This window comes from Aspergillus fijiensis, assembly GCF_003184825.1.
Source record: "Aspergillus fijiensis CBS 313.89 unplaced genomic scaffold BO72scaffold_65, whole genome shotgun sequence".
In the NCBI taxonomy this organism is placed as follows: domain Eukaryota; kingdom Fungi; phylum Ascomycota; class Eurotiomycetes; order Eurotiales; family Aspergillaceae; genus Aspergillus; species Aspergillus fijiensis.
The window spans coordinates 148,621-171,736 of record NW_024469041.1 but is presented as its reverse complement, the minus strand read 5'-3'; the positions used below and the strand labels follow the sequence as shown (position 1 = coordinate 171,736).

General features: G+C 52.6%; 10 protein-coding genes across 10 annotated transcripts; 7 read left to right on the top strand and 3 right to left on the bottom strand.

The window, feature by feature from the left end:
- The first annotated feature begins 6 nt into the window (after nucleotides 1–6).
- Nucleotides 7–1,463, top strand: BO72DRAFT_252311 (uncharacterized protein). Its single transcript, XM_040940044.1, has 2 exons — nucleotides 7–167; nucleotides 259–1,463. Exon 2 carries the CDS (start codon nucleotides 378–380, stop codon nucleotides 1,281–1,283), a length of 906 nt encoding a protein of 301 aa, XP_040797058.1. The 5' UTR covers nucleotides 7–167; nucleotides 259–377; the 3' UTR covers nucleotides 1,284–1,463.
- Nucleotides 1,464–2,545: 1,082 nt separating this feature from the next.
- Nucleotides 2,546–3,129, top strand: BO72DRAFT_462488 (uncharacterized protein; the record flags this gene model as incomplete). Its single annotated transcript, XM_040946563.1, has 2 exons — nucleotides 2,546–2,719; nucleotides 2,755–3,129. 2 exons carry the CDS (start codon nucleotides 2,546–2,548, stop codon nucleotides 3,127–3,129), a joined length of 549 nt encoding a protein of 182 aa, XP_040797057.1.
- A 917-nt stretch (nucleotides 3,130–4,046) lies between these two features.
- On the top strand, nucleotides 4,047–5,287 carry BO72DRAFT_452133 (uncharacterized protein). The gene has a single exon (XM_040945664.1). The coding sequence runs from the start codon at nucleotides 4,409–4,411 to the stop codon at nucleotides 5,009–5,011; it is 603 nt and encodes a 200-aa protein (XP_040797056.1). The 5' UTR covers nucleotides 4,047–4,408; the 3' UTR covers nucleotides 5,012–5,287.
- Nucleotides 5,288–5,477: 190 nt separating this feature from the next.
- On the bottom strand, nucleotides 5,478–7,916 carry BO72DRAFT_388121 (translation termination factor GTPase eRF3; the record flags this gene model as incomplete). Its single annotated transcript, XM_040941701.1, has 6 exons — nucleotides 5,478–5,543; nucleotides 5,604–5,765; nucleotides 5,822–6,145; nucleotides 6,198–6,359; nucleotides 6,413–6,465; nucleotides 6,524–7,916. The coding sequence occupies 6 exons, from the start codon at nucleotides 7,914–7,916 to the stop codon at nucleotides 5,478–5,480; spliced, it is 2,160 nt and encodes a 719-aa protein (XP_040797055.1).
- Nucleotides 7,917–8,157: 241 nt separating this feature from the next.
- BO72DRAFT_252092 (RanGTP-binding protein) lies at nucleotides 8,158–10,787 on the top strand. Its single transcript, XM_040940041.1, has 6 exons — nucleotides 8,158–8,418; nucleotides 8,471–8,502; nucleotides 8,566–8,623; nucleotides 8,694–8,762; nucleotides 8,830–8,864; nucleotides 8,915–10,787. Exons 1-6 carry the CDS (start codon nucleotides 8,398–8,400, stop codon nucleotides 10,746–10,748), a joined length of 2,049 nt encoding a protein of 682 aa, XP_040797054.1. The 5' UTR covers nucleotides 8,158–8,397; the 3' UTR covers nucleotides 10,749–10,787.
- Nucleotides 10,788–10,982: 195 nt separating this feature from the next.
- BO72DRAFT_480552 (BSD domain-containing protein) lies at nucleotides 10,983–12,893 on the bottom strand. Its single transcript, XM_040947643.1, has 2 exons — nucleotides 11,855–12,893; nucleotides 10,983–11,769 (listed from the first exon to the last, which is right to left on the bottom strand). The coding sequence occupies exons 1-2, from the start codon at nucleotides 12,852–12,854 to the stop codon at nucleotides 11,429–11,431; spliced, it is 1,341 nt and encodes a 446-aa protein (XP_040797053.1). The 5' UTR covers nucleotides 12,855–12,893; the 3' UTR covers nucleotides 10,983–11,428.
- A 180-nt stretch (nucleotides 12,894–13,073) lies between these two features.
- On the bottom strand, nucleotides 13,074–15,217 carry BO72DRAFT_480551 (uncharacterized protein). Its single transcript, XM_040947642.1, has one exon. It carries the CDS (start codon nucleotides 15,102–15,104, stop codon nucleotides 13,143–13,145), a length of 1,962 nt encoding a protein of 653 aa, XP_040797052.1. The 5' UTR covers nucleotides 15,105–15,217; the 3' UTR covers nucleotides 13,074–13,142.
- A 144-nt stretch (nucleotides 15,218–15,361) lies between these two features.
- Nucleotides 15,362–17,351, top strand: BO72DRAFT_531412 (putative pyruvate dehydrogenase E1 component alpha subunit). The gene is made up of 4 exons (XM_040950368.1): nucleotides 15,362–15,958; nucleotides 16,024–16,157; nucleotides 16,235–16,689; nucleotides 16,779–17,351. The coding sequence occupies exons 1-4, from the start codon at nucleotides 15,851–15,853 to the stop codon at nucleotides 17,276–17,278; spliced, it is 1,197 nt and encodes a 398-aa protein (XP_040797051.1). The 5' UTR covers nucleotides 15,362–15,850; the 3' UTR covers nucleotides 17,279–17,351.
- A 132-nt stretch (nucleotides 17,352–17,483) lies between these two features.
- On the top strand, nucleotides 17,484–18,334 carry BO72DRAFT_438383 (thiamine-binding protein; the record flags this gene model as incomplete). The annotated part of the gene is made up of 4 exons (XM_040943380.1): nucleotides 17,484–17,549; nucleotides 17,654–17,759; nucleotides 17,834–17,936; nucleotides 18,022–18,334. 4 exons carry the CDS (start codon nucleotides 17,484–17,486, stop codon nucleotides 18,083–18,085), a joined length of 339 nt encoding a protein of 112 aa, XP_040797050.1. The 3' UTR covers nucleotides 18,086–18,334.
- Nucleotides 18,335–20,857: 2,523 nt separating this feature from the next.
- On the top strand, nucleotides 20,858–21,853 carry BO72DRAFT_251960 (uncharacterized protein). The gene is made up of 3 exons (XM_040940040.1): nucleotides 20,858–21,453; nucleotides 21,587–21,732; nucleotides 21,824–21,853. The coding sequence occupies exons 1-2, from the start codon at nucleotides 21,163–21,165 to the stop codon at nucleotides 21,722–21,724; spliced, it is 429 nt and encodes a 142-aa protein (XP_040797049.1). The 5' UTR covers nucleotides 20,858–21,162; the 3' UTR covers nucleotides 21,725–21,732; nucleotides 21,824–21,853.
- The last annotated feature ends 1,263 nt before the right edge of the window (nucleotides 21,854–23,116 follow it).

Sequence of the window (23,116 nt, the reverse complement as noted above, 5' to 3'; positions counted from 1 at the left end):
ACGCATGCGCTGTTCAACACACTGAAGCTCTCTGTGCAGAGACTATGCATGTAAGTCAATGGTTGTTCGGTACTCGGAATCTGATCCTAGCCCCTAAGCTGCGAACGCGAATGATGGTTTGTGAAGAGCTCCGGCTATGATTCTGTCCACAAAGCACAACAACCGATGTGAGTAATCTCCACCAATCCAGCTTTGAAGCCAGCTCGCAACCACTAGACTGCCCCCTATTCCAATTCAAGGATAACATATTTTTCAAAGCCAGTTATGGAAATCTCCTTATAAGCCAACCCGAGATCTCCTTTCGTTCAAGCACCGGAGATAACTCTTTTCTTTGTGGTTTGAGAAAGCCCATGGAGACTGTCTACTAGATACGGAAGATGCTGGAGCTCTTCAACAAATTCTTTGACAAGAAACGAGATGCACCTGTTAGCAGCAGGGTCCGCAGTCCCAGAACAATGCTTTGCGTTCATTATAAAAAGCGATCATTTCTTCTGATGATTCAGGTCTTCCTCCCATCACGACTTTCACCTTATTCACACAAAAAAACGCAAAAACACAAGTCAAAACAACACAACACAAACATCATGCCTACTAACAAACAGCGCGTCCAGCCCAAGTCTCGGCGGTGGGCAAAGAGACAGCGACAGGCTCCCTCGACCAGCGCTGCGCAGAACGCCAGTCCGACCATGTGGCACGATTACTACAATGTCACCACCCACGGTGAAGCGACCCAGGACAGAGCCCACCACGTCTCATGCAAAGCGCAATGCCGCTACTGCTGGATGTTCTGGACCAGCCGCGCCTCTTCCCCGTCCGCCATTAGTCTGCAGCTCCATCTGCACTTCTGCCCGGGTCGCAGAAAGCGTGCCGCCGACCAGAAGAAGTGTAAGTTGGGTAAGTGCCCCCCCTCCTGCGATCTCGCCGCCAAAGATGAGACATCGACAAAGGGGGCTGAAGAATGGCATTACGATGGAGAACAGTGCCAACCACCCGAATTCAGCAAGCTAACAACGGACCAGATGCGCGAGCGGTTCGTGATCGGCACTAAGGGCTTCCGGTTGAAGGCGCAGTGCCGCGACTGCGACCGGAAGGTCTGCAATAAGCGGTATACGCTCTGCAACCATCTGGCTGGGTGCGCGATGCGCCGCAAGTTCTTGCTCTTCCGGGGTGAGAAGGCGGGTCGGTGGGTGAAGTGCCGCGATTGCGGGGAGGTTGTGAAGGCGGATCGGGGGGTGAAGATGGTGCATCTGGTCAAGGAGTGTCCTGCTAGGAGCTCTGATTGAACTGGAGGCTGTTTTCAGATTCCTGGTTGCGCTTGTTGAAGTAGAGGTGTCAGGCGTATTGAACTGAGTATTTGTTTTGGTTCACTTTAGCATAGGCGGGATAGCCGCATTCGAATGCTAATTTATCTGAATTTTGATTATCCGAGTTTATTGACCATTACACTGGAGCTATGAAGTAACTTATAGTATCTTATGTAAATCTGTTAGAAGATCGATGGAACCTTGTCACCGCCGCGGTGATCGAGTTCTTTCCGTGTTGGGAACAGACTGGCGTCCTCCATCATAAACGATCTTGAATAGGGATGACCGTGTTACCATCCGCAGATTGCGGAGGTGCGGTTAGTCCTATGATCAACGGCCTCATGGCCCATACCAGCTGGATGGTCTACCGGTTGTATGTGTTCGCTTGTTCAAAACACCATGACAAATGATATATTGCCTAATGGGGGAAGGACAAGGGCGTGTGTGTAGCGCCTGAGGTCATCGGGGTCATGTGACGTGCAAACGAAACCGCGAGTATGTAACCACGGCGAATTCTTCTAGATTTCTCCCTTCTTCACCAATTCCATGAATCTCGAAGGCATCCGACTTTCCTTTATGGGCCAGTAGAGTCATCAGAATCTCAACCGTATCTCTACCTTCAAGCCATCGCCATGAGTTCTCTTTGCTTAATCAACTCCTTCACACGATCTTTCCTACATGACATTTCCCCGACACAATGTGTAGATGAATATCTCATGTAAACTGTGTCCACTGCACGACACATCAAGTTTCAAAGTCGCCGCTTGCATTATCCACATACAAGAAAAGGACCAGACCAGACATACAATGAACATTCCGGCCTTATGGTAGCCATACCGAGTCTCCCAGTTTGCAAACACCTCAAGAGAACTCCTTGTCCTGTAAGTATGTCTTTGAGACGCGTTACTAAAGAGCCAGGTTCCCAATGTCTTGCTCTTTGAGCGCATACATCTTTCTCTGGAAACCTATTCTACATTGGACATTCACTGGCAATATCCGCGAACTCTTTGATGGCAGATCCTGACCCTGATGAATGAAAATCTTGGGTTTCCCTTCCGAGAAGATCGAATTGAATGTTGGATTCTTGCTTGAGAAATTGTATAAATTCCCGTTCAAGACTCCTCTTCTCGTCACAGTTGTGTTCTTCACTGACCGGAATCGCCTGAACAGCAACCTCACCTGACACCTCTTCAACTCTCACCCATACATCAAACTCAGTCCTCCCAGGTAAGAACGGAACCATGTCTGCGCCGGAGTGCCCGAAGCTCATTAACCCAGCAGCAGAAGCGGACGAGGACCTTCTGCAGCACTTCGACGTCAAGGTCGGCAAAGATGGGACCAAACTCCTCCAGTGTCACCTTTGCAAGCGGCTCATGCGCAATGTCACCTTCTCGCTGAAATGGCATCTCCAACACGTGTGCGAGAGAATAAGAGAGAAAGACAAAACCAGATCAATGCGCTCCGCCGCGAGGATCACGCCCGCTCCCACTACGACGACGAAGGTCTGGTTACTCATATCAAACACACCCGAATCGTATGCCGCCACTGCCACGAAGCTGTGACCGACCGCACGCGAGCAATGAGGGCCCATGTGCAGACATGTCTTCAGGGCAGGACTCAACCGGTAGAAGAAAACGCCTTCGCCGCCGAACTACGACGAGACTATTTCGAAATCTCCTCGGGGAGGGCGGCGGCGGCGAAGGACGGCCCGTCTATCGGAAAGCGACTTGTCGCCACTGCCAGGCTGTCATGCAGGACCGCCAGCAAACGATGGTCAGGCACCTGGTTGGTTCTTGTCGTGCAACAGGTGCATACGGGCGGGTAGAGGGTAGACCTGATACTTTGGCGGGGAGTGGCGCCACGTGAAAATCGGCTCTACTGCCCCTGGAAGATGGGAGGATTATAAGGTCTTTAAGTCTTCCAATATCTAGTACGTCTGGTTGTTCTCGAAATGCCCGGACATATCCACCATAGCGGTAATTGATCAACATAGACTCTTTGGATCTTGTCTTATCTACTTGCAGCCTGAATATATAATGTCTACTATACCAGGATCTCTTCTATCTATGCCCTACGATGTACGATTATCAACCAAGTTTTTCAACTGTATAACTTGCTGTCATGTTCCTTCGACTTGAGAAGGCCCTTTTTTTGTAAATCATGTGAGTTTCATTTTTTAGAAGGTGAGCCATACCCTTGCGCACTTGAGCTTCTTGCGTCTGAAGTAACGAATCGGACACTATGACCTCTCCTAAGCACAGACTTTTAGGAGCATGGTTGGGAGATTCCAAAATACTTTGGAACTCTCATTGGAAATGAGAAGCACCCTATATCGATAGTAAAAGTTTTGGATGATTTTTTCCGACGAAAGAAAAGCATCGATTGTGTACGGTTCTGGGGGTTTTGCTCGCAGTTACGAGTTCGTATCCAAATTTGTCACTCTATAAGTGTTTTCTAACACAGAAGTATATATCCAGAGATTGGATTCTGGCAAGGTGCAACAAAAATGGCCGTGCAGCTGCTGGCCCTCAAACTAAACTCCCCTATAACTTTCAACATCTCTACCTTCAATCTGTATTATTGCAGCAGCAGCTAGTTATATCGAAGCTATCTTTACTCAGCAACCATGAATCGAGAGAGCACGAGACTCCTCACCAGCCATAATGTAAGAGAGTCACATGACCGCTTATCTATCTAATCAGCCGCGCGATAACTAGCCCATCCATATCGGCGCCCCCCCCCCACCAACAAAAAATTTGGAAAGAGTCCAACAAGACTAGCGCCAGCGCTGTTCCTTACTATATTCGCATTACATTCTTCTTATTTGCATCAATTAGACCTTCACATCACTAGTAGTCTCTTTAGAGCCTCACATAATCCTCACCTACGCCACCCCTTCCCTCACGGTACTCAATCACCTCCCGGGAAAACCGAGTCCAGTAACCCCCCGCTATACCATACCGCCGCCCGCAGCACAACACAACACAACAACAATCCTCAACCCGGGCCACTGCAGTCCCTCGAACCTCCTCATTTCGCGCAACCCCCAACCCACCAATCTCAAACCTACCTCAAACCCACCCCAAAAACACACCATCACCAAAATGTCCACCCACCCCGAAGAACCCACCGCCACGCCCCCGGCCGGAACTAACTACCTCGACCTGGGGATCACGCTCGCGCTCCACAACTGGCCGGCGCTGACGCTGGCGGTGCAATCCCTCTGGGGCGGGCCGACCTCGGCCGACAAGCGGGACTGGCTGTGCGGCGCGATCTCGGAGATGCTGGCGACGCGGCCGGAGACGGACTCGTACGACCTGGAGGACGTGCTGGTGCAGGTGATGACGGACGAGTTCGACGTGGACGTGGACGACGAGAGCGCCGCCGCCGTCGCGGACCAGATCATGGAGATGAAGGCCCAGACGGAGCGCGGGGAGTACGCCGCCATCCAGCACATGTGGGAGGTGTATCAGCGCAAGGGGGGCCAGAATCAGGCTGCTGCCGGGATTCAGCGGGCGGCGGCGGCGGGAGCAGATGGGGAGGAGGATAGTGATGAGGATGAGGATGATGAGGACGAGGACGAGGCGATGGATGTGGATATGGATGATGCGGCGGCGCCGGCGTTGGTGCGCGCGCCCAGGGAGAAGGTCGAGCCGGAGGTCGATGATGATGGGTTTACGACGGTTGTGTCGAAGAAGCGCCGGTGATCTTAATTCCCTCCCCCCTTCCCCCTCTTTATTTCTGGTGCTTGATTACACTTGAATTTACTCCGTGTTGTATGTATTTCGATTCCCCCCCCCTTTTTTTTCCTTTGTTGATATAGATAAATACACTGCCATGGTTACTGGACTAGACTGTACTAGAAGACTTCTTTGGTCTTGGTGTTGTGTATCTGAAGCAAATGCTGGGTGGGCATGGCAAGTTTTATGGCGCGATTTTCTAGTCGCTTTCTATCGACTCAGCAGGAGCAAAAATGGAATCAAAATTCTCACAAAGAAAAAAAAAATAAGATTCATCATCATCAACCAACGTTAAGCTTGTCATTGTGTCGAGCCCGTGGTCCCGCCCATGCCACCCTAGATTGTCGAGCCCGATAAACTCTTGTCCTATTGGCCGCGGTAAGAGAGATTGGGAGCTTATGCAATGGATGCCAATGCCCGATTATTCACACATTTACTCGGCAACAACTTCCTCGTTCTCGATAAGCTTGGTGATCATACCGATAGCAATGGTTTGTCCCTAGCAGTCCTGTTAGCGACGCGCTTGATTTCAGCATGTCTGGGAAGATCGGCTACTTACCTGGTCACGTAGGGTGAATCTTCCCATCTGCTCCGAGTAGGAGAAAGGTTCACAGCAAACTTGTCCAGCCGTCGAGGTGACCTCTACTCTGGCAATAACAGTCATACCCTTGCTGGCGAAGGCGGGCGCCTTCTTGCTGCGACGACCGGTGCCGGGTTCGAGCTACAAAGATAAGCGTTAGCGGAGGAGCGGGCATTTCGACGAGAAAGAGAGCATACCTTGTGCAGAAGAGCGGCGATAGTGACTTCTTCAACAGCCGAGTGCACGTGCATAACGCAGTTGAAACCGGCAGAAAGAATGCCCTTGATCTCGAGCAACTTGATCTTGGCCTCAAAAGAGTGGACAGAGTGGACCAAACGTCTGGGAGAGCACAGGACGAATCCGGGAAGAAGGTCTTCTTCTTCAACACCGCGAAGACGCATGCGGACTTGGTCACCGCAACTGCCAGTGGCGATTTCGTCTTCGGTTTCACCATACAAAGCAGCAACTTCACACTTGGCAAGGCCGGGCACCACCACCATTTGGGAACCCTTCTTGACGATCTGTAGCATTGTTAGGAAATAGACACGAACAGCAATGGTGGGAGATGCATACACCACTGTCGATCTTGCCTTCAACCATAGTTCCCATATCTCTGTACTTGGCGCTGATAGCCATGGCAAAAGGAGCATTCAGCTTTCTAGGAGGGAGCTCCATGTCGCCGAGGTACTCCAGCAACGAAGGTCCATCATACCAAGGGCACACGTCCTTCGTGACCTATATTGACCAGTAAGCATATAGATTTCGTGATATGGCAGACTTTCACTTACCCGGTCCTTGATGTTGACCATGGTCTGTGCACTGATGGGCATGAAGGTCAAATCTGCATTCAATTGTCAGTATGTCTGACACTTCCAACGATAATGATGAAGTGTACCGACCGGCCTTTGCGTAACCCAATGCCTCCAAGAACTTGGCCACCTTTGTGGTGCAGACCTTGAAACGCTCCTCGCTCCACTCGACGGTAGGGTCGTCCATCTTGTTTACGGCAATGACCAGCTTGCGCACACCGGTATTTCTAGCAAGCAAAGCGTGCTCGCGGGTTTGACCGCCCTTCTCGAAACCGGTCTCGTACTCACCCTTACGAGCTGAAATGACAAGGACACCGACATCGGCCTGGGAAGCACCACCAATCATGTGGTGGACGTAGGCCTTGTGACCAGGAGCGTCCAGAATACTGCAGCTTCTGGTGACACCGTTCTTCAGCTGGAGATCGAAATGGGCGCGGCCAACTTCCACGGTCTTGCCCTTGGCGCGCTCCTCGGGGTTGAGATCCAAAGCCCAGGAAAGATACCAGGTCTCACGACCCATTTCCTTGGCGTCTCTCTTGTACTTGTCCAAAGTACGCTCATCGACCATACCAGTGGCGACGAGAATGCAGCCTCCCAAGGTGGATTTACCGGCATCGACGTGTCCGATGAAAACCACGTTGACGTGCTCCTTCTTCTCAAGCTCGCCGTACAGTTCGTTCAGGGTGGCCTCGTCGACGTCGGCCTTCTGCTCCTGGGCGACAGCATCGGCATGGCGAGCAGCCTTCACCACCTCGGCTCTGGAAGGGCTGGAGCGGCCAGGGGATGACCGGCCGGAGGCGGGAGCAGGGGAGGACTTGCCACTAGCAGCAGCCTTGGCCTCCGCCTTCTTCTCGGTCTTCTCGATGGCCTTGGAAGCCGTCACCTTAGCAGCGGCGTCGGCGGCAGCAGCACCCTTAGTGTCACCGGGGGTGGCCGTACCCGAAGTCGCGGGACTGGGAGAAGCGGAAGTGCCGCCAATGGAGAGGACCTTCGTCTTCGGAGCATTGGGGGAGTCGCTGGCGCCGCTGACGCTGAGAACCTTAGCCTTGGGCTCGGCGCCAATGCTCAGGACCTTAGCGGCGGGCTTGGGCTCCGCAGCGGGCTTGGGTTGTTGCTGAGGCTGCTGAGGCTGCTGAGGCTGCTGAGGTTGCTGCTGGTAGCCACCGTATTGTTGCTGGTTGTAGTATTGGTTGTAACCGGGCTGCTGAGCATAGGCTCCGTATTGTTGGCCGTACTGACCGTAAGGCTGCTGTTGCTGCTGCTGGTATCCGTATTGTTGGCCGTATTGGGGGTATCCGCCGTACGACTGCTGACCAGGAACGAATGATGCGGCGCCGGGGGTGAAGGAAGCAGCGCCAGGAGTGAAGGTCGAGCCTTGGTAGCTGAACTGCTGTTGCGGGCGACGGCCGTTGTTGTTCAGGTTCACACCTTCGGTCTGTCTGGAGAGCTCATCCTCCCAGGATTCGGGGGTTTGGTTGGCCATGGTGTAGAGCGCTGGAAAACCGCAAAGAGAGCAAACAACTCAGGCAAGGTCCCAGAGATATCCCAGAGATATCAGAAAGCAGGTCTGGAAGACGGGGAAGAGGGGTGAAAGACAAGGCAAAAGGCCAAATGAGGGGCGTTTTTTCTCCGGAGCCCGATTGATTTTGCTGCTGGCTGACTCAGCTGCGTCTCTTCCCCGCCTCCGCGTGTGTTGCGTTTGCCGCGTTTGTTGCTGGTTACGCAGACTTCACGCCGAATAATCAAACTGCAAGCTCTAGGCAGGTGACAAAGAGGAGAAAAGAAAAAGACTTCGAAAGTTCATGGATGGTGTCCTCAACTGCCAAACCAAACAACAGACAACGTGGGTGGCTTATCGCCGATTAACACCTCAGAACAACCCAAGGCCGCTACGGGCCAGTTGCATACAGCAGCTATCGCCGATCTACATCACTCTGCAGCTGCTACTATAGATCTGAGGCAAAATGGATGTCTTTTTGGCCAGAGTAAGCCCTTATGTCACTTGTCACGCTACATACAAGCTAACTTCTGTCTCAGCTTACCCAGCAGGCAATGAACTATGCCATTCGGTATGACTCGGCGATTCTTGGCCTGATCTTGTTGGGCAGCTAGCTCACTGAGTGGACATGTAGCTCGGGAATAGCCATAACAGCCAAATATGCCATCCGTCAGTCATCACGGCTGCTCAAAGTTAGTTCAGAACCTCCCGAGTCGTCACTTGCCAGAAATCTCTGGGAGCTTCGTTACTGACGCAGTTCAGAATGTCGATAATTGCGAGGAAAGAGACGAATTGCTCTCTCTGCAGCACCGCTTGGAGAGCAAGATCCAGGTAAGCTTCGCTCTCTCCAAAACTCCTACACGCGAGTATAGAACTGTGTGCTGAAGACAGACGACAGGTCATCTCTCCTGCTATCGACATGATTGAGCTTATGTGAGTCTCATATCCAACAGCGTAGTGAGACACGTTCTAATTCCCCGCAGCGCTGCAAGAGGAAACACATCGCTAGAGTCAGCAGTATTCCTCACCAAATCTCTACGATGGGACATACAGGCGCTGGGCCAGCGATTAGCAAAGGCTGCAACATCTGAAGAGCTCTACGCCCGAGGAGCCAACCCCAACCGCGATCGCTCGCAGCAGCAGAAAGAAATCCAGCATATCATTCGAGACATCAAGAAACTGCTTGTGCGCATCGAAGATGCAGTGCCCTTGATGAACCTGGCTATTACGACCTCTGGCGCTAAGCTTTCAGTCAACCTACCATCGACCGTGTCTCCCTCTCGGCTGCTGCAGGCGAGCACGTTCTTGACCGCAGGCGATACCCAGTACTCCATGTCTCCGTCCCACGCCGTGCAGATTGGTCCAACATTTACGCTATCCATGTACATGCTCTTCGCAAGTCATCTCCGCCCGCATGACGAGGACGGCATACGCGAGGCGACCTGGAAAGAGGTCATGCACAAAGCTCGCCTGAAACTCCGTCGAGTGCCCATGGACCTGGCGACACATCCGCGGCACCGGCAAACGCGGCACATAGGCCTCCCTGGTGACGCACGAGTGGATGAGTTCGCTTACCAAGTTCTCATAGTCGAGGACCTCGACGACGGGCGAGTGCACACATTCGACGAAGGCGAAGCGCAGCCCGAGCACTTCGAAGGAGTCAACACCGCCGGACTGCGCGAGATCCTGCCCATCCACCAAATCTCCAAGATCTTCTACGCCGATACCGGCAAAATCTTGAACATCAGCACCGAGGGAGAAACGAACAACCCCGTCCTCCTCCTCAAACGCGACATCAACGCCATTCCGCCGCGACGCATGCTGGAACGCGACGAATCAGAGCTAGGCCACGTCTCCGACAGCCAGGATGACGAGGATGAAGACGAGCCTGACGAGCTCCAAGCCCAACTCGACGCCCAGCTCAACAACAACAATAACCATCATGACGACCACCCCGGCTTCCACGAAGACTCGATCCCTTCGCAATGGCGCCTCCCCAAAGACCTGGACCCGGAATGGATCGCCTTCGAAGTCTACACCGAAGAAGAGTCCTCCGACTCGGACACCTCCGACGCAGAAGACGACCCCGCCTCCGAAGCAATGGCCAAGCTCTCCCTCAACCCGACGCACAACTCCCCCGTCCCGACCCCAGCCTCCACCACATCCACCTCCACCAAACGCTCCCCACGCCCCCATCCCCCGCAGACCACGACCGTCTCCAACCCACATTTCAACAACATCCGCACCTCGCTCTCCCTCCTCGAGACCCTCCTCCGCCTCACCTCCCTCCAGCAATTCCAGCAACAATCCCACCTGTCCATCAGCGACGAGCTCCTGAACTTCTTCCTCGAGGAGTCCTCCACCACCGGCGCCGGCGGCGACGAACAGCACCGCCAGCGGCTCCGCACTGACGCTCGCCGCCGCGTCGGCTGGGATCCTTACGACGAAAGCCCCGTCAAGCGCCGCGGCGAGGACTACCAGTACGCCTACGATGCCCATGACCATGACCCCCGGGGCACCACCCCGCTCCGCTACGGCCGCGACGACGAGAGCGAGTACCCCTTCTCCCCCAGCGACCGCGTCCGCGGCTTTCACCTCCGTTCTCGGGAGGCCACACCCGAAACGCCCTTGTCCTCTATTGCGACTGGTGGTGGTGGTGGCGGCGGGCGGGCGGAGAGGCATCGTCATCACAGTAAGCTGCGGATGGAGAGTGGCTCGTCGTCGTCGTTGCACGCGGAAGACAGAACATCGCGAAGGGGGTCCCCGCTCTCGAGACGATCTACCCCCGTGCCCAGTGTTGAGGGGTCGGATCATTAGAGCCCACGCACGCCCTTTGACCTGGGGTGATAGAATGGAACCCCCACCCCCCAACGAATCTATGTATTTATCGATTGTTAAAGAAGGCCGTACATTGTCACATACATAGTTCTAAATGACGCAAGGTAATGATCTGATCTACGAGCTTGTGACGAAAGATGGTGTGCTCTGCGGAACTATGTTTTGAATACTTCTAGAGTTTGTGTAGATTCGGTATCTGTAAGGATGATGGCAGACATTGGAAATGGATGGATTACTACTCATATGCGTTACTGTGCCACTGCCTGGCAAACCAAGTTCCCTCCTCGACCATGACTAAAATACCACTAATGGAGGAACCGGGAACCGGAGGGGGCAGCAGATAAACACTGAGCTAGTTGGATACGCACGGGTTGCTGGCGGGTGGAAGGCCGGGGCAGAGGTGATAAATACGTGATCAGAATTTGGGGCAAATGAGATATGATATCAGAACGGGGGTTCTTAACGCCATCACAATCAAAGAGGTTGGAATTTAGAACAGGCAGCCATAACTCCTTGCAAAAAAGGACTAGGTAATAGTAGGAGCAAGGGGATTTCGAATCCTTCAGACCAGCCAGCGGTCAGGTGTATGCGGTTGAGGTAGGGAGGAGAGACTTGAAAACGCGGGATGCTACTGGGTGGATTTACGCGAGAAGAGACAATTACTCCCAGTCGTCGTCGCTGTCATCGTCCTTGGGCTTCTCCTTGGGGCTTGCGGGGGTGCGGCTGGTGGCTCCGCTGACGAGATCGTAGCTGGATTCGCTGTCGGGTTGGGATTGCTGGTCGTTGGAGCGACGGGGCTCGGTTGGGTTGGCGGTCTTCACGGTGGTGGCGGCGGGGGCGGTAACGGTGGTGGTGGCAGCAGGGACAGGGGTGGCGGTCTGAGTAGTAGTGGTGGGGATGGTGGCAGTAGTGTTCGATTTGACCTGAGGGGTGGACGGGGAGTCGGTCTCCTCATCGGAGTCATCGTCCCACTTCACTTCCTCGTCATCGACGGTTGCACCTGTAGCTCATTGTCAGCAGGAGTGATACGACAAAAGCCGCAGCCGACATATTGTAACCATGGCAAGAAAAGGACATAGACATACCCTGCAGAAGTTCCTTGCGCTTCTGTTCCTCAGTCTCTATAACCAGACGAAGGAAGTAGTATCTGCACCAGAAGGTGGCGTATTCCACCTTCTCGGGAACCAACTTCTCCATCGCCGAGCGCAGCTCAGGATACTTCTCGAGATCGGCCGCGATCGCCTCGGTCTTCTCCGCGATCATGAACTCCTGCTTGAACGCCGGCCAGAGCTCGCTGAGCGGATCGTTGGTGAAGCTCTCCAGGGTCGAGTGGATGACGTGCAGCTGGGCCTCGAAGCGCGTGGCGTGAATGACCCGCTTGCCCTCCGCATCCTTGCTCTCGAACAGAAGCTTATCTCCGGAACCCTCACTGCTCGGAGGCACGATGCTGACCGCCTCGCGCAGTTTCTGGCCGATGTTCATGCCAAATCGCAAGATCGCCTCATCGGCAGCCTCCTCCGCCTTCTCGATTTCCTTCAGTCGACGGGCCGCCTCGGCCTTGAAGCGGGAAAGGAACCCCTCACCCGGCTTGGAAGCCGAAGCTGAAGAAGCATCCGCAGCGCCGCCGGCATCGAGGCTTTTCTCCCCAACAGTCGACGATGCATCTGCCTCGACCTTGGAGGAGGTACCGGTCGGCGTAGACGTCTCGTCCTTGCCGGTGGTGCTGGCCCCTGCGCCGGTGGCCCCTGAGCTGAACGCCGTGCTCAGGGAGAGACCCCGCGTGCGCCCGACGAGACTGCTCCTCAAGTCAGAAAGGCCCTTGGCGGCCTCCTCGCTGGCAGCAGCATACTCTTGGCGGGCCCCCTCATAATAGCTCTCGCCCTGCTTGCGGACGTTATCCCAGAGTCCACCGATGCGTGCACCCCAGGGGCTGGCGGAGAAGGCGCGGAATGTTTCTTGAAGCTCCGCGTTGAGATCGACGTTGGGGCGCTCCGTCTTAGCGGGCTCGTTCTGGTCGGTTTCCTTTTTCGAGGCCTCGTTGGGAGAGAAGATCTCCTCCTGGATGTGGTCGTACGCTACATCCATCTCTGTCAGTTGGAGATAACGAGCGAGTTGGAGTTGGAGTTGGGAACTCAAATGACGGAGCGGCGGGTCAATGGGCAGGCGGGCGGTTTGGTTCCCGGGGTTACAACGGCCCGACCGCCCCCACGTAGTTTCAGGGTCTACTTATATTAGGTAGTAGTCTACAGCTGCGATAAGAGGCACAAGTGCAGTGTGGTATGTAGGAAAGATGTAATTAAATTGCTTGTCATTCATGTACTCATATCATTATGTATCATATACTTGGGTGTCTTCAAACTCAGTTCTCGGAAATTACGTTCCCTTGGGCGAGCTGTAGGGTTCTCCAACTGTGTCCTGACTATCCATCAAGAATACCGGCAGTGGAATGCTTTCCATCACGCTTGAGGTGAGTAGGTCACTTCTCCTGATCAAGCCGCGAGGACCCGATTCATCTTGATTCTGGGAGCGATTACGATGCCTGTCTGCTGGCTGTGACGACTCGACTTGTACTATATCTCGCGAAGCAAGACAGTGAGCGGGCGTCCGAAAATTGGCGCTTCCGCTATCATGTCGTACAATGGGCGAAGATTCCGGAACAAGTTCAGTCAATGTCTGATCTGAATCTATGCACGTCTCAGGATCCAAAGATTGGGTCTCAGATGCAACAGTCATGCGTTTGGGAGTTTTAGAAGATGGCTCTGTCAATGACATGGTAGCGATGCTTTCATCGTTGCGTTCATCCGGAAATAGCTCGGCCAGTCTCTGGGTGTTCAGATTGGGCACTGGTCCAAGGGGGAACTGAGTGGCTGGCTGGATTCTGTGATAGTATATCGATGATGCATCTGAAGTGGGATTATCATCTAGATGCAGCTGCTCCGACTCTTCTTCCATCTCCGGAGGAGCCATTGGAGGAAGAGCCTGTGAGCTCTCTTCTGTGGGATCTTCATGCTCGAGATTGGCTGCACCGGGATCGTAATGCGGTACCTTCCTCTGTCGAGGTGATTCGATGGGATTAGGCAGATCATCTTCCAGGTCACCGTAATCTGTTTCCGCGTCTGTCTCATATACCACGGTTCTCTGAGTATTAGGGACATGTTCACTGATTCTATGATGCTCAATGGACTCCTCCGACTTCACTTGTTCGGATAATAGAGCAATGCTCCCTTGGTCACTGGCGGAATTGCGCGGTAATGGCGAGTCTGGAACCAAAGCGGCAGGTTGATATTCATTAGATTCTGAAATTTCACTCGGCGGGCTATGAGACGCTTTTTTGATGCGTTGCAAGAGTGGCGATTCTTGCTTTATACACTGGCCTGCAGTGTCGGCAGCGTCGCGCTTATACGGCGAATGAGTTGCGGTACGGAACTGCGAGGAAGTGATGATTGCGAGACCCGAGCTTTCAGGCGACTGAGACGACGGTATCTCACGCTCCCGCTTCGCCCGAGGGGTCACGGAGCCAGGGTCTAGAGGGTAATTTTCCTTCTCATTTTCCAATTTGACCTTCGTATCAGCAGCGATGCTCAATTTTCGTTTCTTGCCTCCGCTTGAGGCCTCTTGGTCGGAGAAATGGTCCGACTGCGGGGCCAGATTACCAGCAGCGTGCCGATTCGCTTGCTTCCTGTCGTTCTTTTTTGGCGTGGTATAAGTATATTCCAACTTCACCTCATCGTCCGGTTCTATCTTCAGATAGCGCCGCACATAGTCCATCTGTGTCAGAGTCTTGTTGCCCTTCTTTGCATCCTTGTCTAATTTGTTGCCCTTGACGCCTCCGCCACTCTTCCTGCGCTTCGACTTCGAGTCTACTTCGCGCGAATGACTGGACTTCGAGTGTCCGGTCGATGTACTGCGCGGCCCTTGTTCGAACCTGACCCCGCGGGCTCGGCGAGGCTGGCGACTGGATGGCGGCCGATACTCGTCATCGTTGTTCGAATCGTCATCGAGCTCTATCACTTCATGATGGGCTTGCCGGCCCCGCTGCGGTTGCTTCTCATTGAGGTACTGGAGGCTTTCATCTGCGCGGGCTGGCGGGGGTGTGGGCGTCACAAAGTCGATCTGCGTGAGGGTGGTTTGATCTAACGTGCTAGGGACATGATTTCGTTTGGACGACCTTGCGGAGAACGAAGAAGACGCCGGCGGGTCGCACCAGGACTGGCCCTTGGCTGCATTCGCTATACTGGTCGAACGGCGTGCTCCCGAAGAAGGCCTGTCCGGCGTTTGGAAGGATGGGCTGTGACTCGTCTGGGCGGTGGAAATAGTATTCTCCCCTTGGTTCATCGCAGATTGAAACGGTAGGATCGAGTGGAATAATCACAGTGAGCCATAGGAATATGTTATAGCAGTCTTGTTTCTGTGGACTGGGCGCTTGGTGCTGGTTAACTGACTCCGACCGGGGCCCGGGTGCTAAATTGATTTCCCCGTTGAGGCAAATCGCGTCGCGCGTCGGACCCGTTCTTTGAACGTGGTCCGTGCACCCGCAGGCACCGAGGCACTCATCCTTCGTCATCGCTCCTGCTGTTCAATGATGGATCCCCGTCTTCTTCTCATCAAATATAATGGTAGGGTGCGCTCAATCTGGAAGGGGCTCAAGTCTTTAAATATGAGTCGCAGTTCAAGAGAATCTAAGATCCAGCTGTCAGAAGTGATATACCCTCTGTTCCTAAAGTTTTGAATGTACTTAGACGACCCCGGTAAAGTGTCAAAACCCGCCCACGGAAGTCTTACATACATCCAGTGGGACAGAAGCCATTGGCTGCTTGGAACACATCTACGTTTCTTTTCCTCAATAGGCTCGACCACTGGCAGAGTGCAAAGCTACAGTATCATGTGTAAGCTTTAATCATGCATTGCGTCACAGATACGTTCCTCCCGAGCATGATAGTCCACCGCAAACTACGAAGACCTTAAATGAGGGTGAACAACCACAAAAGTCGACAGACCTCAGCCATACATTAAAGCCAGCATTGTGATTACCGGGTACCGACTGCTTTCGAGCGATCTGGAACCTCAAATTTTCCCTTTCTATGCTGTCAAGATCCCTGAAATTGAAGGCGCCGCTTCCGTGGACGCGGTTATGCTACTCTGACCGTCGATGTATGGCACACGTCGCCGATATCGCTAAAATACCAACTGTGCGTCAAGATACAGAGTGTACATCATATTCATAGATCACTCCTGACCGTCGACTACTATATAGGACGATGACAAGCCATTCAAGGTCCCGATCGCAGAAGAAAGCTATGAAACATACAATCTCGAGGCACCTCCACATACACTCGAAACAACGAAAAGACAACTTAAACAACTATACCATGACATGTTCATGATCAGGTCAGTTTATCTCTTCGTATTGGGCCCAAAAAATTGACACCGCCAACCTAGAGGCACATACTAACAATTCCCCGCAGGCGCATGGAGCTGGCGGCCGACAAATTATACAAGGAAGGGAAAGTCCGTGGTTTCTGCCATCTATCTATAGGCCAGGAAGCCGTGGCAGTGGGGGTTGAACATGGGATCTCCAGGGACGACAAGCTCATCACCGCCTACCGCTCCCACGGAACCACCTTGATGCGCGGCGCCACCGTCAAGTCTATTCTCGGGGAGCTGCTAGGACGCCAAGATGGCATCTCCCACGGGAAAGGCGGTTCCATCCATATGTTCCGAGAGAATTTTTTCGGTGGGAATGGCATTGTGGGATCGCATGTTCCGGTTGGAGCGGGAATCGCATTTGCCCAGCAATACAACAATCGAGATAGTGTAACCGTCAACATCTTCGGCGACGGTGCGGCAAACCAGGGTCAAGTCCATGAGGCCTATAACCTGGCCAAGCTGTGGGATCTGCCTATCATCTTCTGTTGTGAGAGTAAGCTGTTTCGCACTCTTCTTTGCATCCCTCCTCGTGGCGAGATTTCAAGTTTCCATTGCCGACATAACGCTAATGGCCAACCCTAGACAATAAATATGGAATGGGCACATCTGTGCAGCGATCATCTGCAATGACCGACTTTTATAAGCGCGGCCAGTATATCCCCGGCTTGCGCGTCAACGGGATGGATGTCCTCGCGGTTCTGGCTGCGATGCGTTACGGCAAGGCATTCGTCCAAGCGGGCAACGGACCGTTGCTGTACGAGTACCAGACCTACCGGTATGCCGGACATTCCGTGTCTGATCCAGGCACGACATATCGGTGCCGAGATGAGATACAGGCCGAGCGGCATCATGATCCTATCTCCGTTCTCAAGGATCAATTGACGGAATGGGGTGTAATCTCGGAGGAGGACACGAAAGCGATGGAGAAGGAGGTTCGCAGCAAGGTCGACCGCGAGGCGGACGAGGCAAATCATATGCCTGCCCCGGAGCCAAGGTTGGACGTGCTGTTCCAAGATATCTATGTCCCTGGTAGCGAGCCGATGCAAAGGCGGGGTAGAACCGTCGACGAGACGTACTACTAAGACGAACAGGCCAGGCCACTGAAGGGTGTCTCCTCATAGTGAATCATAGCATGTGATCCGCATCCAGCTGTGTAGGATATATCAGAGCGCAAGAGACCCTTTTCCCCCCTGCACTCGTAGGAGACTCATCGTAACCTCGACATCCCTAGCTCCTAAGCAAGAAGCAAGTCAGCTAGTACGAACCAACCAACCGACCCAAATCAAGATGGTTTTCCAGACCCCACCCATGACCACCCCGGAGTACTGCACCGCAGACTTCTCGCTTATCCCCGTACGTACTACTTCCACCAACACCTAAGACCCCCCTCAACTCTCTCCTCCGAAACCCATGAATCATCCATCAAAGCAGAGTCCTCACCCCAAACAACCAAATAGATCGGCTCCAAAGACGTCTCCTTCTCCAAGCAAGTCGCCGAGATCCAGCGTTTGATCCAGAACACCGGCCTCAAGTCCCAGATGCATGCCACCGGCACCACCGTGGGTGAGTCTAACCTCCCGGTAGAACGAACCTCTGTCAAGAAGCGAAGAATCCCTGACGATGACATGATCGGAAAGAGGGAACATGGGACCAGGTATCGCAGACCATCGGATGCGCTCACACCATGATCCATAACGAGGGGGTGGGCAGGATCCAGACGGATATCCGCATCGCAACACGGTAGGTCAGATACGCTTGTATTTTTTTTCTGACATAGGGAAGAGGGGATGTTATGCTGACGCGTTGTTGTTGTTCTTGTTGACAGGACCGATAAGATGCAGCCGATGGAGGAGAGTATCTCCTCCGTGCAGCGGGTGTTGTCTACTTGATTGTGATGCGATGCGAGTTGTGTTCGGGGATACGAAAAGTGACGATTGGTGCTTTGTGTTGCTTGGTGGAGTGCGGATTGTTGTACTGGGATGGATGATGGAGTAGGCTAGGTTTAGTAATGAAATTGTCCCTTTTTGTCTTCTTCGAAATGTAGTAGACCGAAGGCTGTGACTGTAGGTTGTGGGTTTGGTGATAGAAGCATTGAGGAGGTGTCTTCTGCTACGGAGCTGGAGCACCCGGAAAATTCGTGTCTAGTGTGTTTTCTAAAGACGATATCTCTTTGAGAACGTCGGAGTAAGTAGGCTCAGCAGAAGAGTTTTCTTCAAGCACCAACTACACCTGAAGAGCTAGACAATCCCCAACCCCTTAATTAACCTGGCTAAGAGATATATCACGACATGATATGATTACAAGACCACTAAAATCTTGGCACAAATGATGAAAGTAAGACAAGGACATGAAGAACTCCTGTCCCAAGGAGGAACAGACATCAAGCTCTGTACAGGACATTGGATAAGTTACTTTCCACATCGTCCCCTTTCCCAGAGTCGAATACTAAATGTATTTCATGGCCGCAGATTCAGCAGCGCAGCCAAGACCGATCGCAATATAACCGAGCAGGCTGCTGAGCACATGGACAATCGATAGATTGATATCAACTCGACTTCATACAACGGGGGGGCTCCTTCATCGAAGAGTCCAAGTGGCATGGAGAGCGGTTTCAATAGCTGCAGCTACTATGTACTAAACCACAACACCCAGTCACAATCACCCCCCTGTGGGCGGGACGTGGAGGGGTGGCGATGGTATGAAGAACAGCGATGTAATCGATTGCCACTTCGAGACACATACATGAAGAACTGCCAGACCAAAAGCTCGGTTGCAGCTCCGATCAGCAATTTGACAAGGAAGTAGGCCTGGTGAAAAGCATGGGTGGTTGTTCTTGTCGCTTTCCTACTCGGATGGGGACTCGAGGCCTTTAGGAGTGTTCCCCATGTGTTTTGCGGAGGGTCATTGTTGCTTCTGAATCTCTGCTGACATCGAGGATAGATCTATTGTACTGTACCTAGTAAGAGCTCAAGATAGCGTACGGTTGGTTGAATAGGGTCATGCACTCAGTGATGGTCGGGATCGGGGACACTCTGGCCCGTTGGTTGTCGAGGAGGTAGGAAAGCATTGACCCCATCTTTCATGTTTCAAGTTAAGCAGGCGTCGCATGTGCAACAAAGACTTGGTCTGTAGGTGCGCGTTGACTTACTGATTCCAACTCTGTAGGCGAGCGAAGAAGTCCATTGACGCGGCTGAATAACGTAGGATCCCCTTTCGGTGATAGTCATTGTAGGTTACCTTCCATACACCGGTGGGTTCTTCCAGTATTTGGATAATCGCAGATAGCCACATGCAAGGCAAGGTTTCGGAACAATTGATAGAAGGTGTGTGGCGGGGAGGAGGGGGGTTGTTGTTGATTCATACGTTGTATGGTTTTAGTGACATACAAACTGTAACCTTGTTGCATACAGTACGTCACACATACATGGTATACCAACGTGTCTCACCGGAAGATAAGCAAAAGGATTGCTCAAGTCTTTAGAACCCTGGAATCTGTGGGGATCCGGCGGGCTGGGATGGCTTATGCCAATGGAAAGGTGATATTGGTGGTAGACACCGACCACCTGGCAGGAGATGGCAGGCATCTTCTCCCGGGAGATTTAGGCAACCCTGCTCTCGGTAGAAACTAGATGCCTAGATGCCTAGATGCCCTGTCGTTGCTACACTGCCTCCCTCCCCCTGCAAACACACATATGCACACATACATAGGTAGCCCTCTTCTGCGGAGAAGCAAGTGATTAGGTGGTACAAAGAGCATGGTGGAGGCCCACCTGATTCGTGCAAAGTCTTTTTCGTGCATTACGGTGGTGAAGAGCTAGAGAACTAACTCTTGGCATGATGCCCTTGCTCTTCCATTGTTCTCATGAGGCTCGACAATCTTCCCCGATCAGGACGGATGTGCGTAAACCTCGCCAGCAACAGTCACTAGTCAAGTATTTGTCAAGTCGAGAGCGGGACTTTCATACTGAGCTACTGAGCTGCCTCTGGGGCAGTCAGTCATCTTCCCCTTCGCTTTGCAAAGTCTCCGAGATGCAATTCCACTGGATCTATTTGTAAATCTTAAGCTGTCCACTGCCAGATGAAGTTTGAAGTTGCCCCAATGGAGAAAATGGTTATACATGCTGAGTGACGCTGACATAACTGTGGCTGCCAGGACTTGCATTTACGTATAGGTACCATCCTATGCGCTTGTTCATGAACGCGCCAGTCGGCGAAGCGTCGGAAATGAGGCAAAATGGAGCTATAAACAGAGTTGTCTCTACCTAGGGAGGCAAAGAGGATCTCTTCGAGCGGCTTCATCCCCCACGCCGAGGACAGCCATAGGCTGGAACATTGGTTGCGAACATGGGGTTCTGGTGGAAGATCATCTAATTTTTCCCTTTAGTCTAGTGTCCCGTTTTGTTTTAATCTGGAACCGGCCCCATTCCCCCTGTGCTCGACCCAGTTGCGAGGAGTCGGACTGTCGGATGGTCTGCCTTAGTAGACTATCGGGCAGGAACAACGAGCCGAGCTCTATGCAGTGTTAAGCCCCACGCGCTATCAACAATATTTTGGCTGCTAATTGGCGAAGATGAGTCCCAAGGCAGGGATCTAGGAGCCGTTGCGTTGACTTGTCCTTTCCTTGATGGCTATGCTCTCATGGTGCAGTAGCTTTCCGGCCGGCCACTTGCTATACTGTTCTAAGCATTAGTGAGACCAGTAGTAGGGTTGGCAAATAAAGCATTGCGAGCTAGCGAGTGCTTTTTTTGGGATATGGGAACCTTTCAAATCCCGAAAGTCTCTCTCACTCAAGCGATTGTTGTCATGACCAGCGTGCAAGTTTCTTCTACCATCGCTCTGCTCTTCCTTGTCTTGCCGACGACTTCCTTCCTCCCTCCGCCTGAAGGGCCTCGGAGTGTACATCTCACTTGTCTATCAAAAAAGCACTTGCATCGTTCTGATTCTTGCCGAATAACATCATCGCTTCATGTGGCCAGCCTTCATGACAGACTGTCACACTGACACGAGTTGCCTTATAGGGAGTAGATGTGACATCACTCGAATTTCGGAATTTCCTCGAGCAGGATGGCAGATGGACTCCGTCATCGATGATTCCAGATTAACTTCGCCTAAGCTCCGTCCGATGGGGGTCGCCGACTGGGTTGCCTTCACAGGACTGGTGTTGACAGTTGTCACCTTGCCTACCTTACCCCACCATACCTATACAAGTCAATGCACCTGGATTAGGCAGGACTCTAAAGGACAAATCCGATCAAATGTCAGGTGGATTATGGAGTTCTAGATCTGACACCCGGAGATTTTGCTCGCCTCTTTGCTCACCATTGAAGTCGACTAAAAGAGAGAGGTATCCACCACGACGAACATAGAGCTAACCAATTAGCCCTAGACAGAAGCCTTTTGTAGCCTCAGCATCAGGTTATGCCCCTCGGTTCTTGGTCGACGATGGTGCAAAGCCCCATAGTCTAAGTCCTGGGTCGGAGATGGGGGCACTCTCCGAATCGGGAAGTAACGACTTTCAGTTGAGCTGAGCCTGAGTGTGAGTGATTCCTGCCGTAGTGTTCTTACCCCCTCTCCTATGAACATCACCAGCTCACCAAGCTCATATACTAACAGTGTCAAATCTCTAGAAGCGAGGAGTCAGCACTTTCAATTCATTTTTCTATCACTGCCCACGCTGCGCTTTTTGATAAGCTGTTATAGTTTAACTGTGTCATGTTTACTTCCGCCAGGGACTCTGACGATGGATTGCAAAACAGACAGTGAATCATGGGATCTGATTTGCAGATCGGCAAAATTATGGTCTAGACTAGATCTTGGTATTGAAAGAAAAAAAATTGCTTGACCGGCCATTGCAGTACTATGGTAACGAGGTACTAAAGGCCCGAAGTTTGTACTTGGGGGGTTCGTCTGCTCGGATCCGGAAACGGAAATAGATTTACCTCAATGATCCACCACCATTTTGCAGTGACTCAAACTATGCTACTCTGTACAAGCTCTCTCTTGGCAGCAACGAGGCAGTAAGAGTAAGATGCACCGTGGCCGTCACCCCATTGGCACCGTTTCCACAGACTGCCGGGAAAAGTGCCTCCTTCTGGACTATGGCCCAAGATTTCACTTAACCAACAGCCATCCTCAAGAAGTGAACATGGACTGTGACAAGCAACCTGGAGGCTGCACTGTGCGTAACATGACCAGAGTTTCATTGTATGCATTGTCACTTCATGAATACCTGTGTACTGTACTGTACCTTAACGTGCTCGACCTCCTCCCCGTCTCTTTCGGCTGTTCGAAAAACTGGATCGCCGCCCCGCAGATGCATCCTGTAGGCGCGCGCGGTGGAAACGCACCGAATCCGCTGGGAAGGTCCGAGAATCCTGAAAGAATGACCAGAAATTTAACTCAGATTGCCTGCGACTGTCGTACGATGTTGGAAAACCAGCACTAACTTAGGCATGGAAGCCGGCCGAGACACGCCCGGTAATACTCTCTACTCAGGGTGTGTGCACATGTACTGCGCACACAACTAGGTATGTACAACATAATCTGTATAGGCCAACGCCCGGTTCACCATCTGGTATACGCCTGTGTATCTTATTTCGCCCATTCCTGCCACCTAGGCTCTTGTGTCGTTGCAAGCTTCACAAAGGACAAAGAATTGACAACGAGCAAACTCCAATTGGAACCGGTTCAGGGTAAGGGTGAACGACGATTAGCTTTCGCGTTCAGATGCGGGAGCTTCCCGGCATAACCGCAAGTGGAGTTTGACCTTTGGATTTGAAATAGTGGAGGCATCAACACGGAGCGGTCGAGGGAGGCCACTCGAAGGATGCGATGCTTGCGATTCCACCATACTGGGTGGGTCAGCTAGGATCCGACAGCCAGGATCCGACAGACTGGATACGGCGGTAATTCCGTGCCTC

Excerpts from the sequence above, each read along its gene's own strand:
- BO72DRAFT_480551 (XM_040947642.1), bottom strand. The coding sequence starts at position 15,104 with ATGAACCAAGGGGAGAATACTATTTCCACCGCCCAGACGAGTCACAGC.
- BO72DRAFT_452133 (XM_040945664.1), top strand. The coding sequence starts at position 4,409 with ATGTCCACCCACCCCGAAGAACCCACCGCCACGCCCCCGGCCGGAACT.
- BO72DRAFT_252092 (XM_040940041.1), top strand. The coding sequence starts at position 8,398 with ATGGATGTCTTTTTGGCCAGA. Across the intron at positions 8,624-8,693 it reads AGTCATCACGGCTGCTCAAA|AATGTCGATAATTGCGAGGA; the intron begins GTTAGTTCAGAA and ends GACGCAGTTCAG. Across the intron at positions 8,865-8,914 it reads ATCGACATGATTGAGCTTAT|CGCTGCAAGAGGAAACACAT; the intron begins GTGAGTCTCATA and ends AATTCCCCGCAG.
- BO72DRAFT_252311 (XM_040940044.1), top strand. The coding sequence starts at position 378 with ATGCTGGAGCTCTTCAACAAATTCTTTGACAAGAAACGAGATGCACCT.
- BO72DRAFT_480552 (XM_040947643.1), bottom strand. The coding sequence starts at position 12,854 with ATGGATGTAGCGTACGACCACATCCAGGAGGAGATCTTCTCTCCCAAC. Across the intron at positions 11,770-11,854 it reads GCGCAAGGAACTTCTGCAGG|GTGCAACCGTCGATGACGAG; the intron begins GTATGTCTATGT and ends AATGAGCTACAG.
- BO72DRAFT_531412 (XM_040950368.1), top strand. The coding sequence starts at position 15,851 with ATGCTGTCAAGATCCCTGAAATTGAAGGCGCCGCTTCCGTGGACGCGG. Across the intron at positions 15,959-16,023 it reads ATATCGCTAAAATACCAACT|GACGATGACAAGCCATTCAA; the intron begins GTGCGTCAAGAT and ends ACTACTATATAG. Across the intron at positions 16,158-16,234 it reads CATGACATGTTCATGATCAG|GCGCATGGAGCTGGCGGCCG; the intron begins GTCAGTTTATCT and ends AATTCCCCGCAG.
- BO72DRAFT_251960 (XM_040940040.1), top strand. The coding sequence starts at position 21,163 with ATGTGGCCAGCCTTCATGACAGACTGTCACACTGACACGAGTTGCCTT. Across the intron at positions 21,454-21,586 it reads AAGGACAAATCCGATCAAAT|AAGCCTTTTGTAGCCTCAGC; the intron begins GTCAGGTGGATT and ends AGCCCTAGACAG.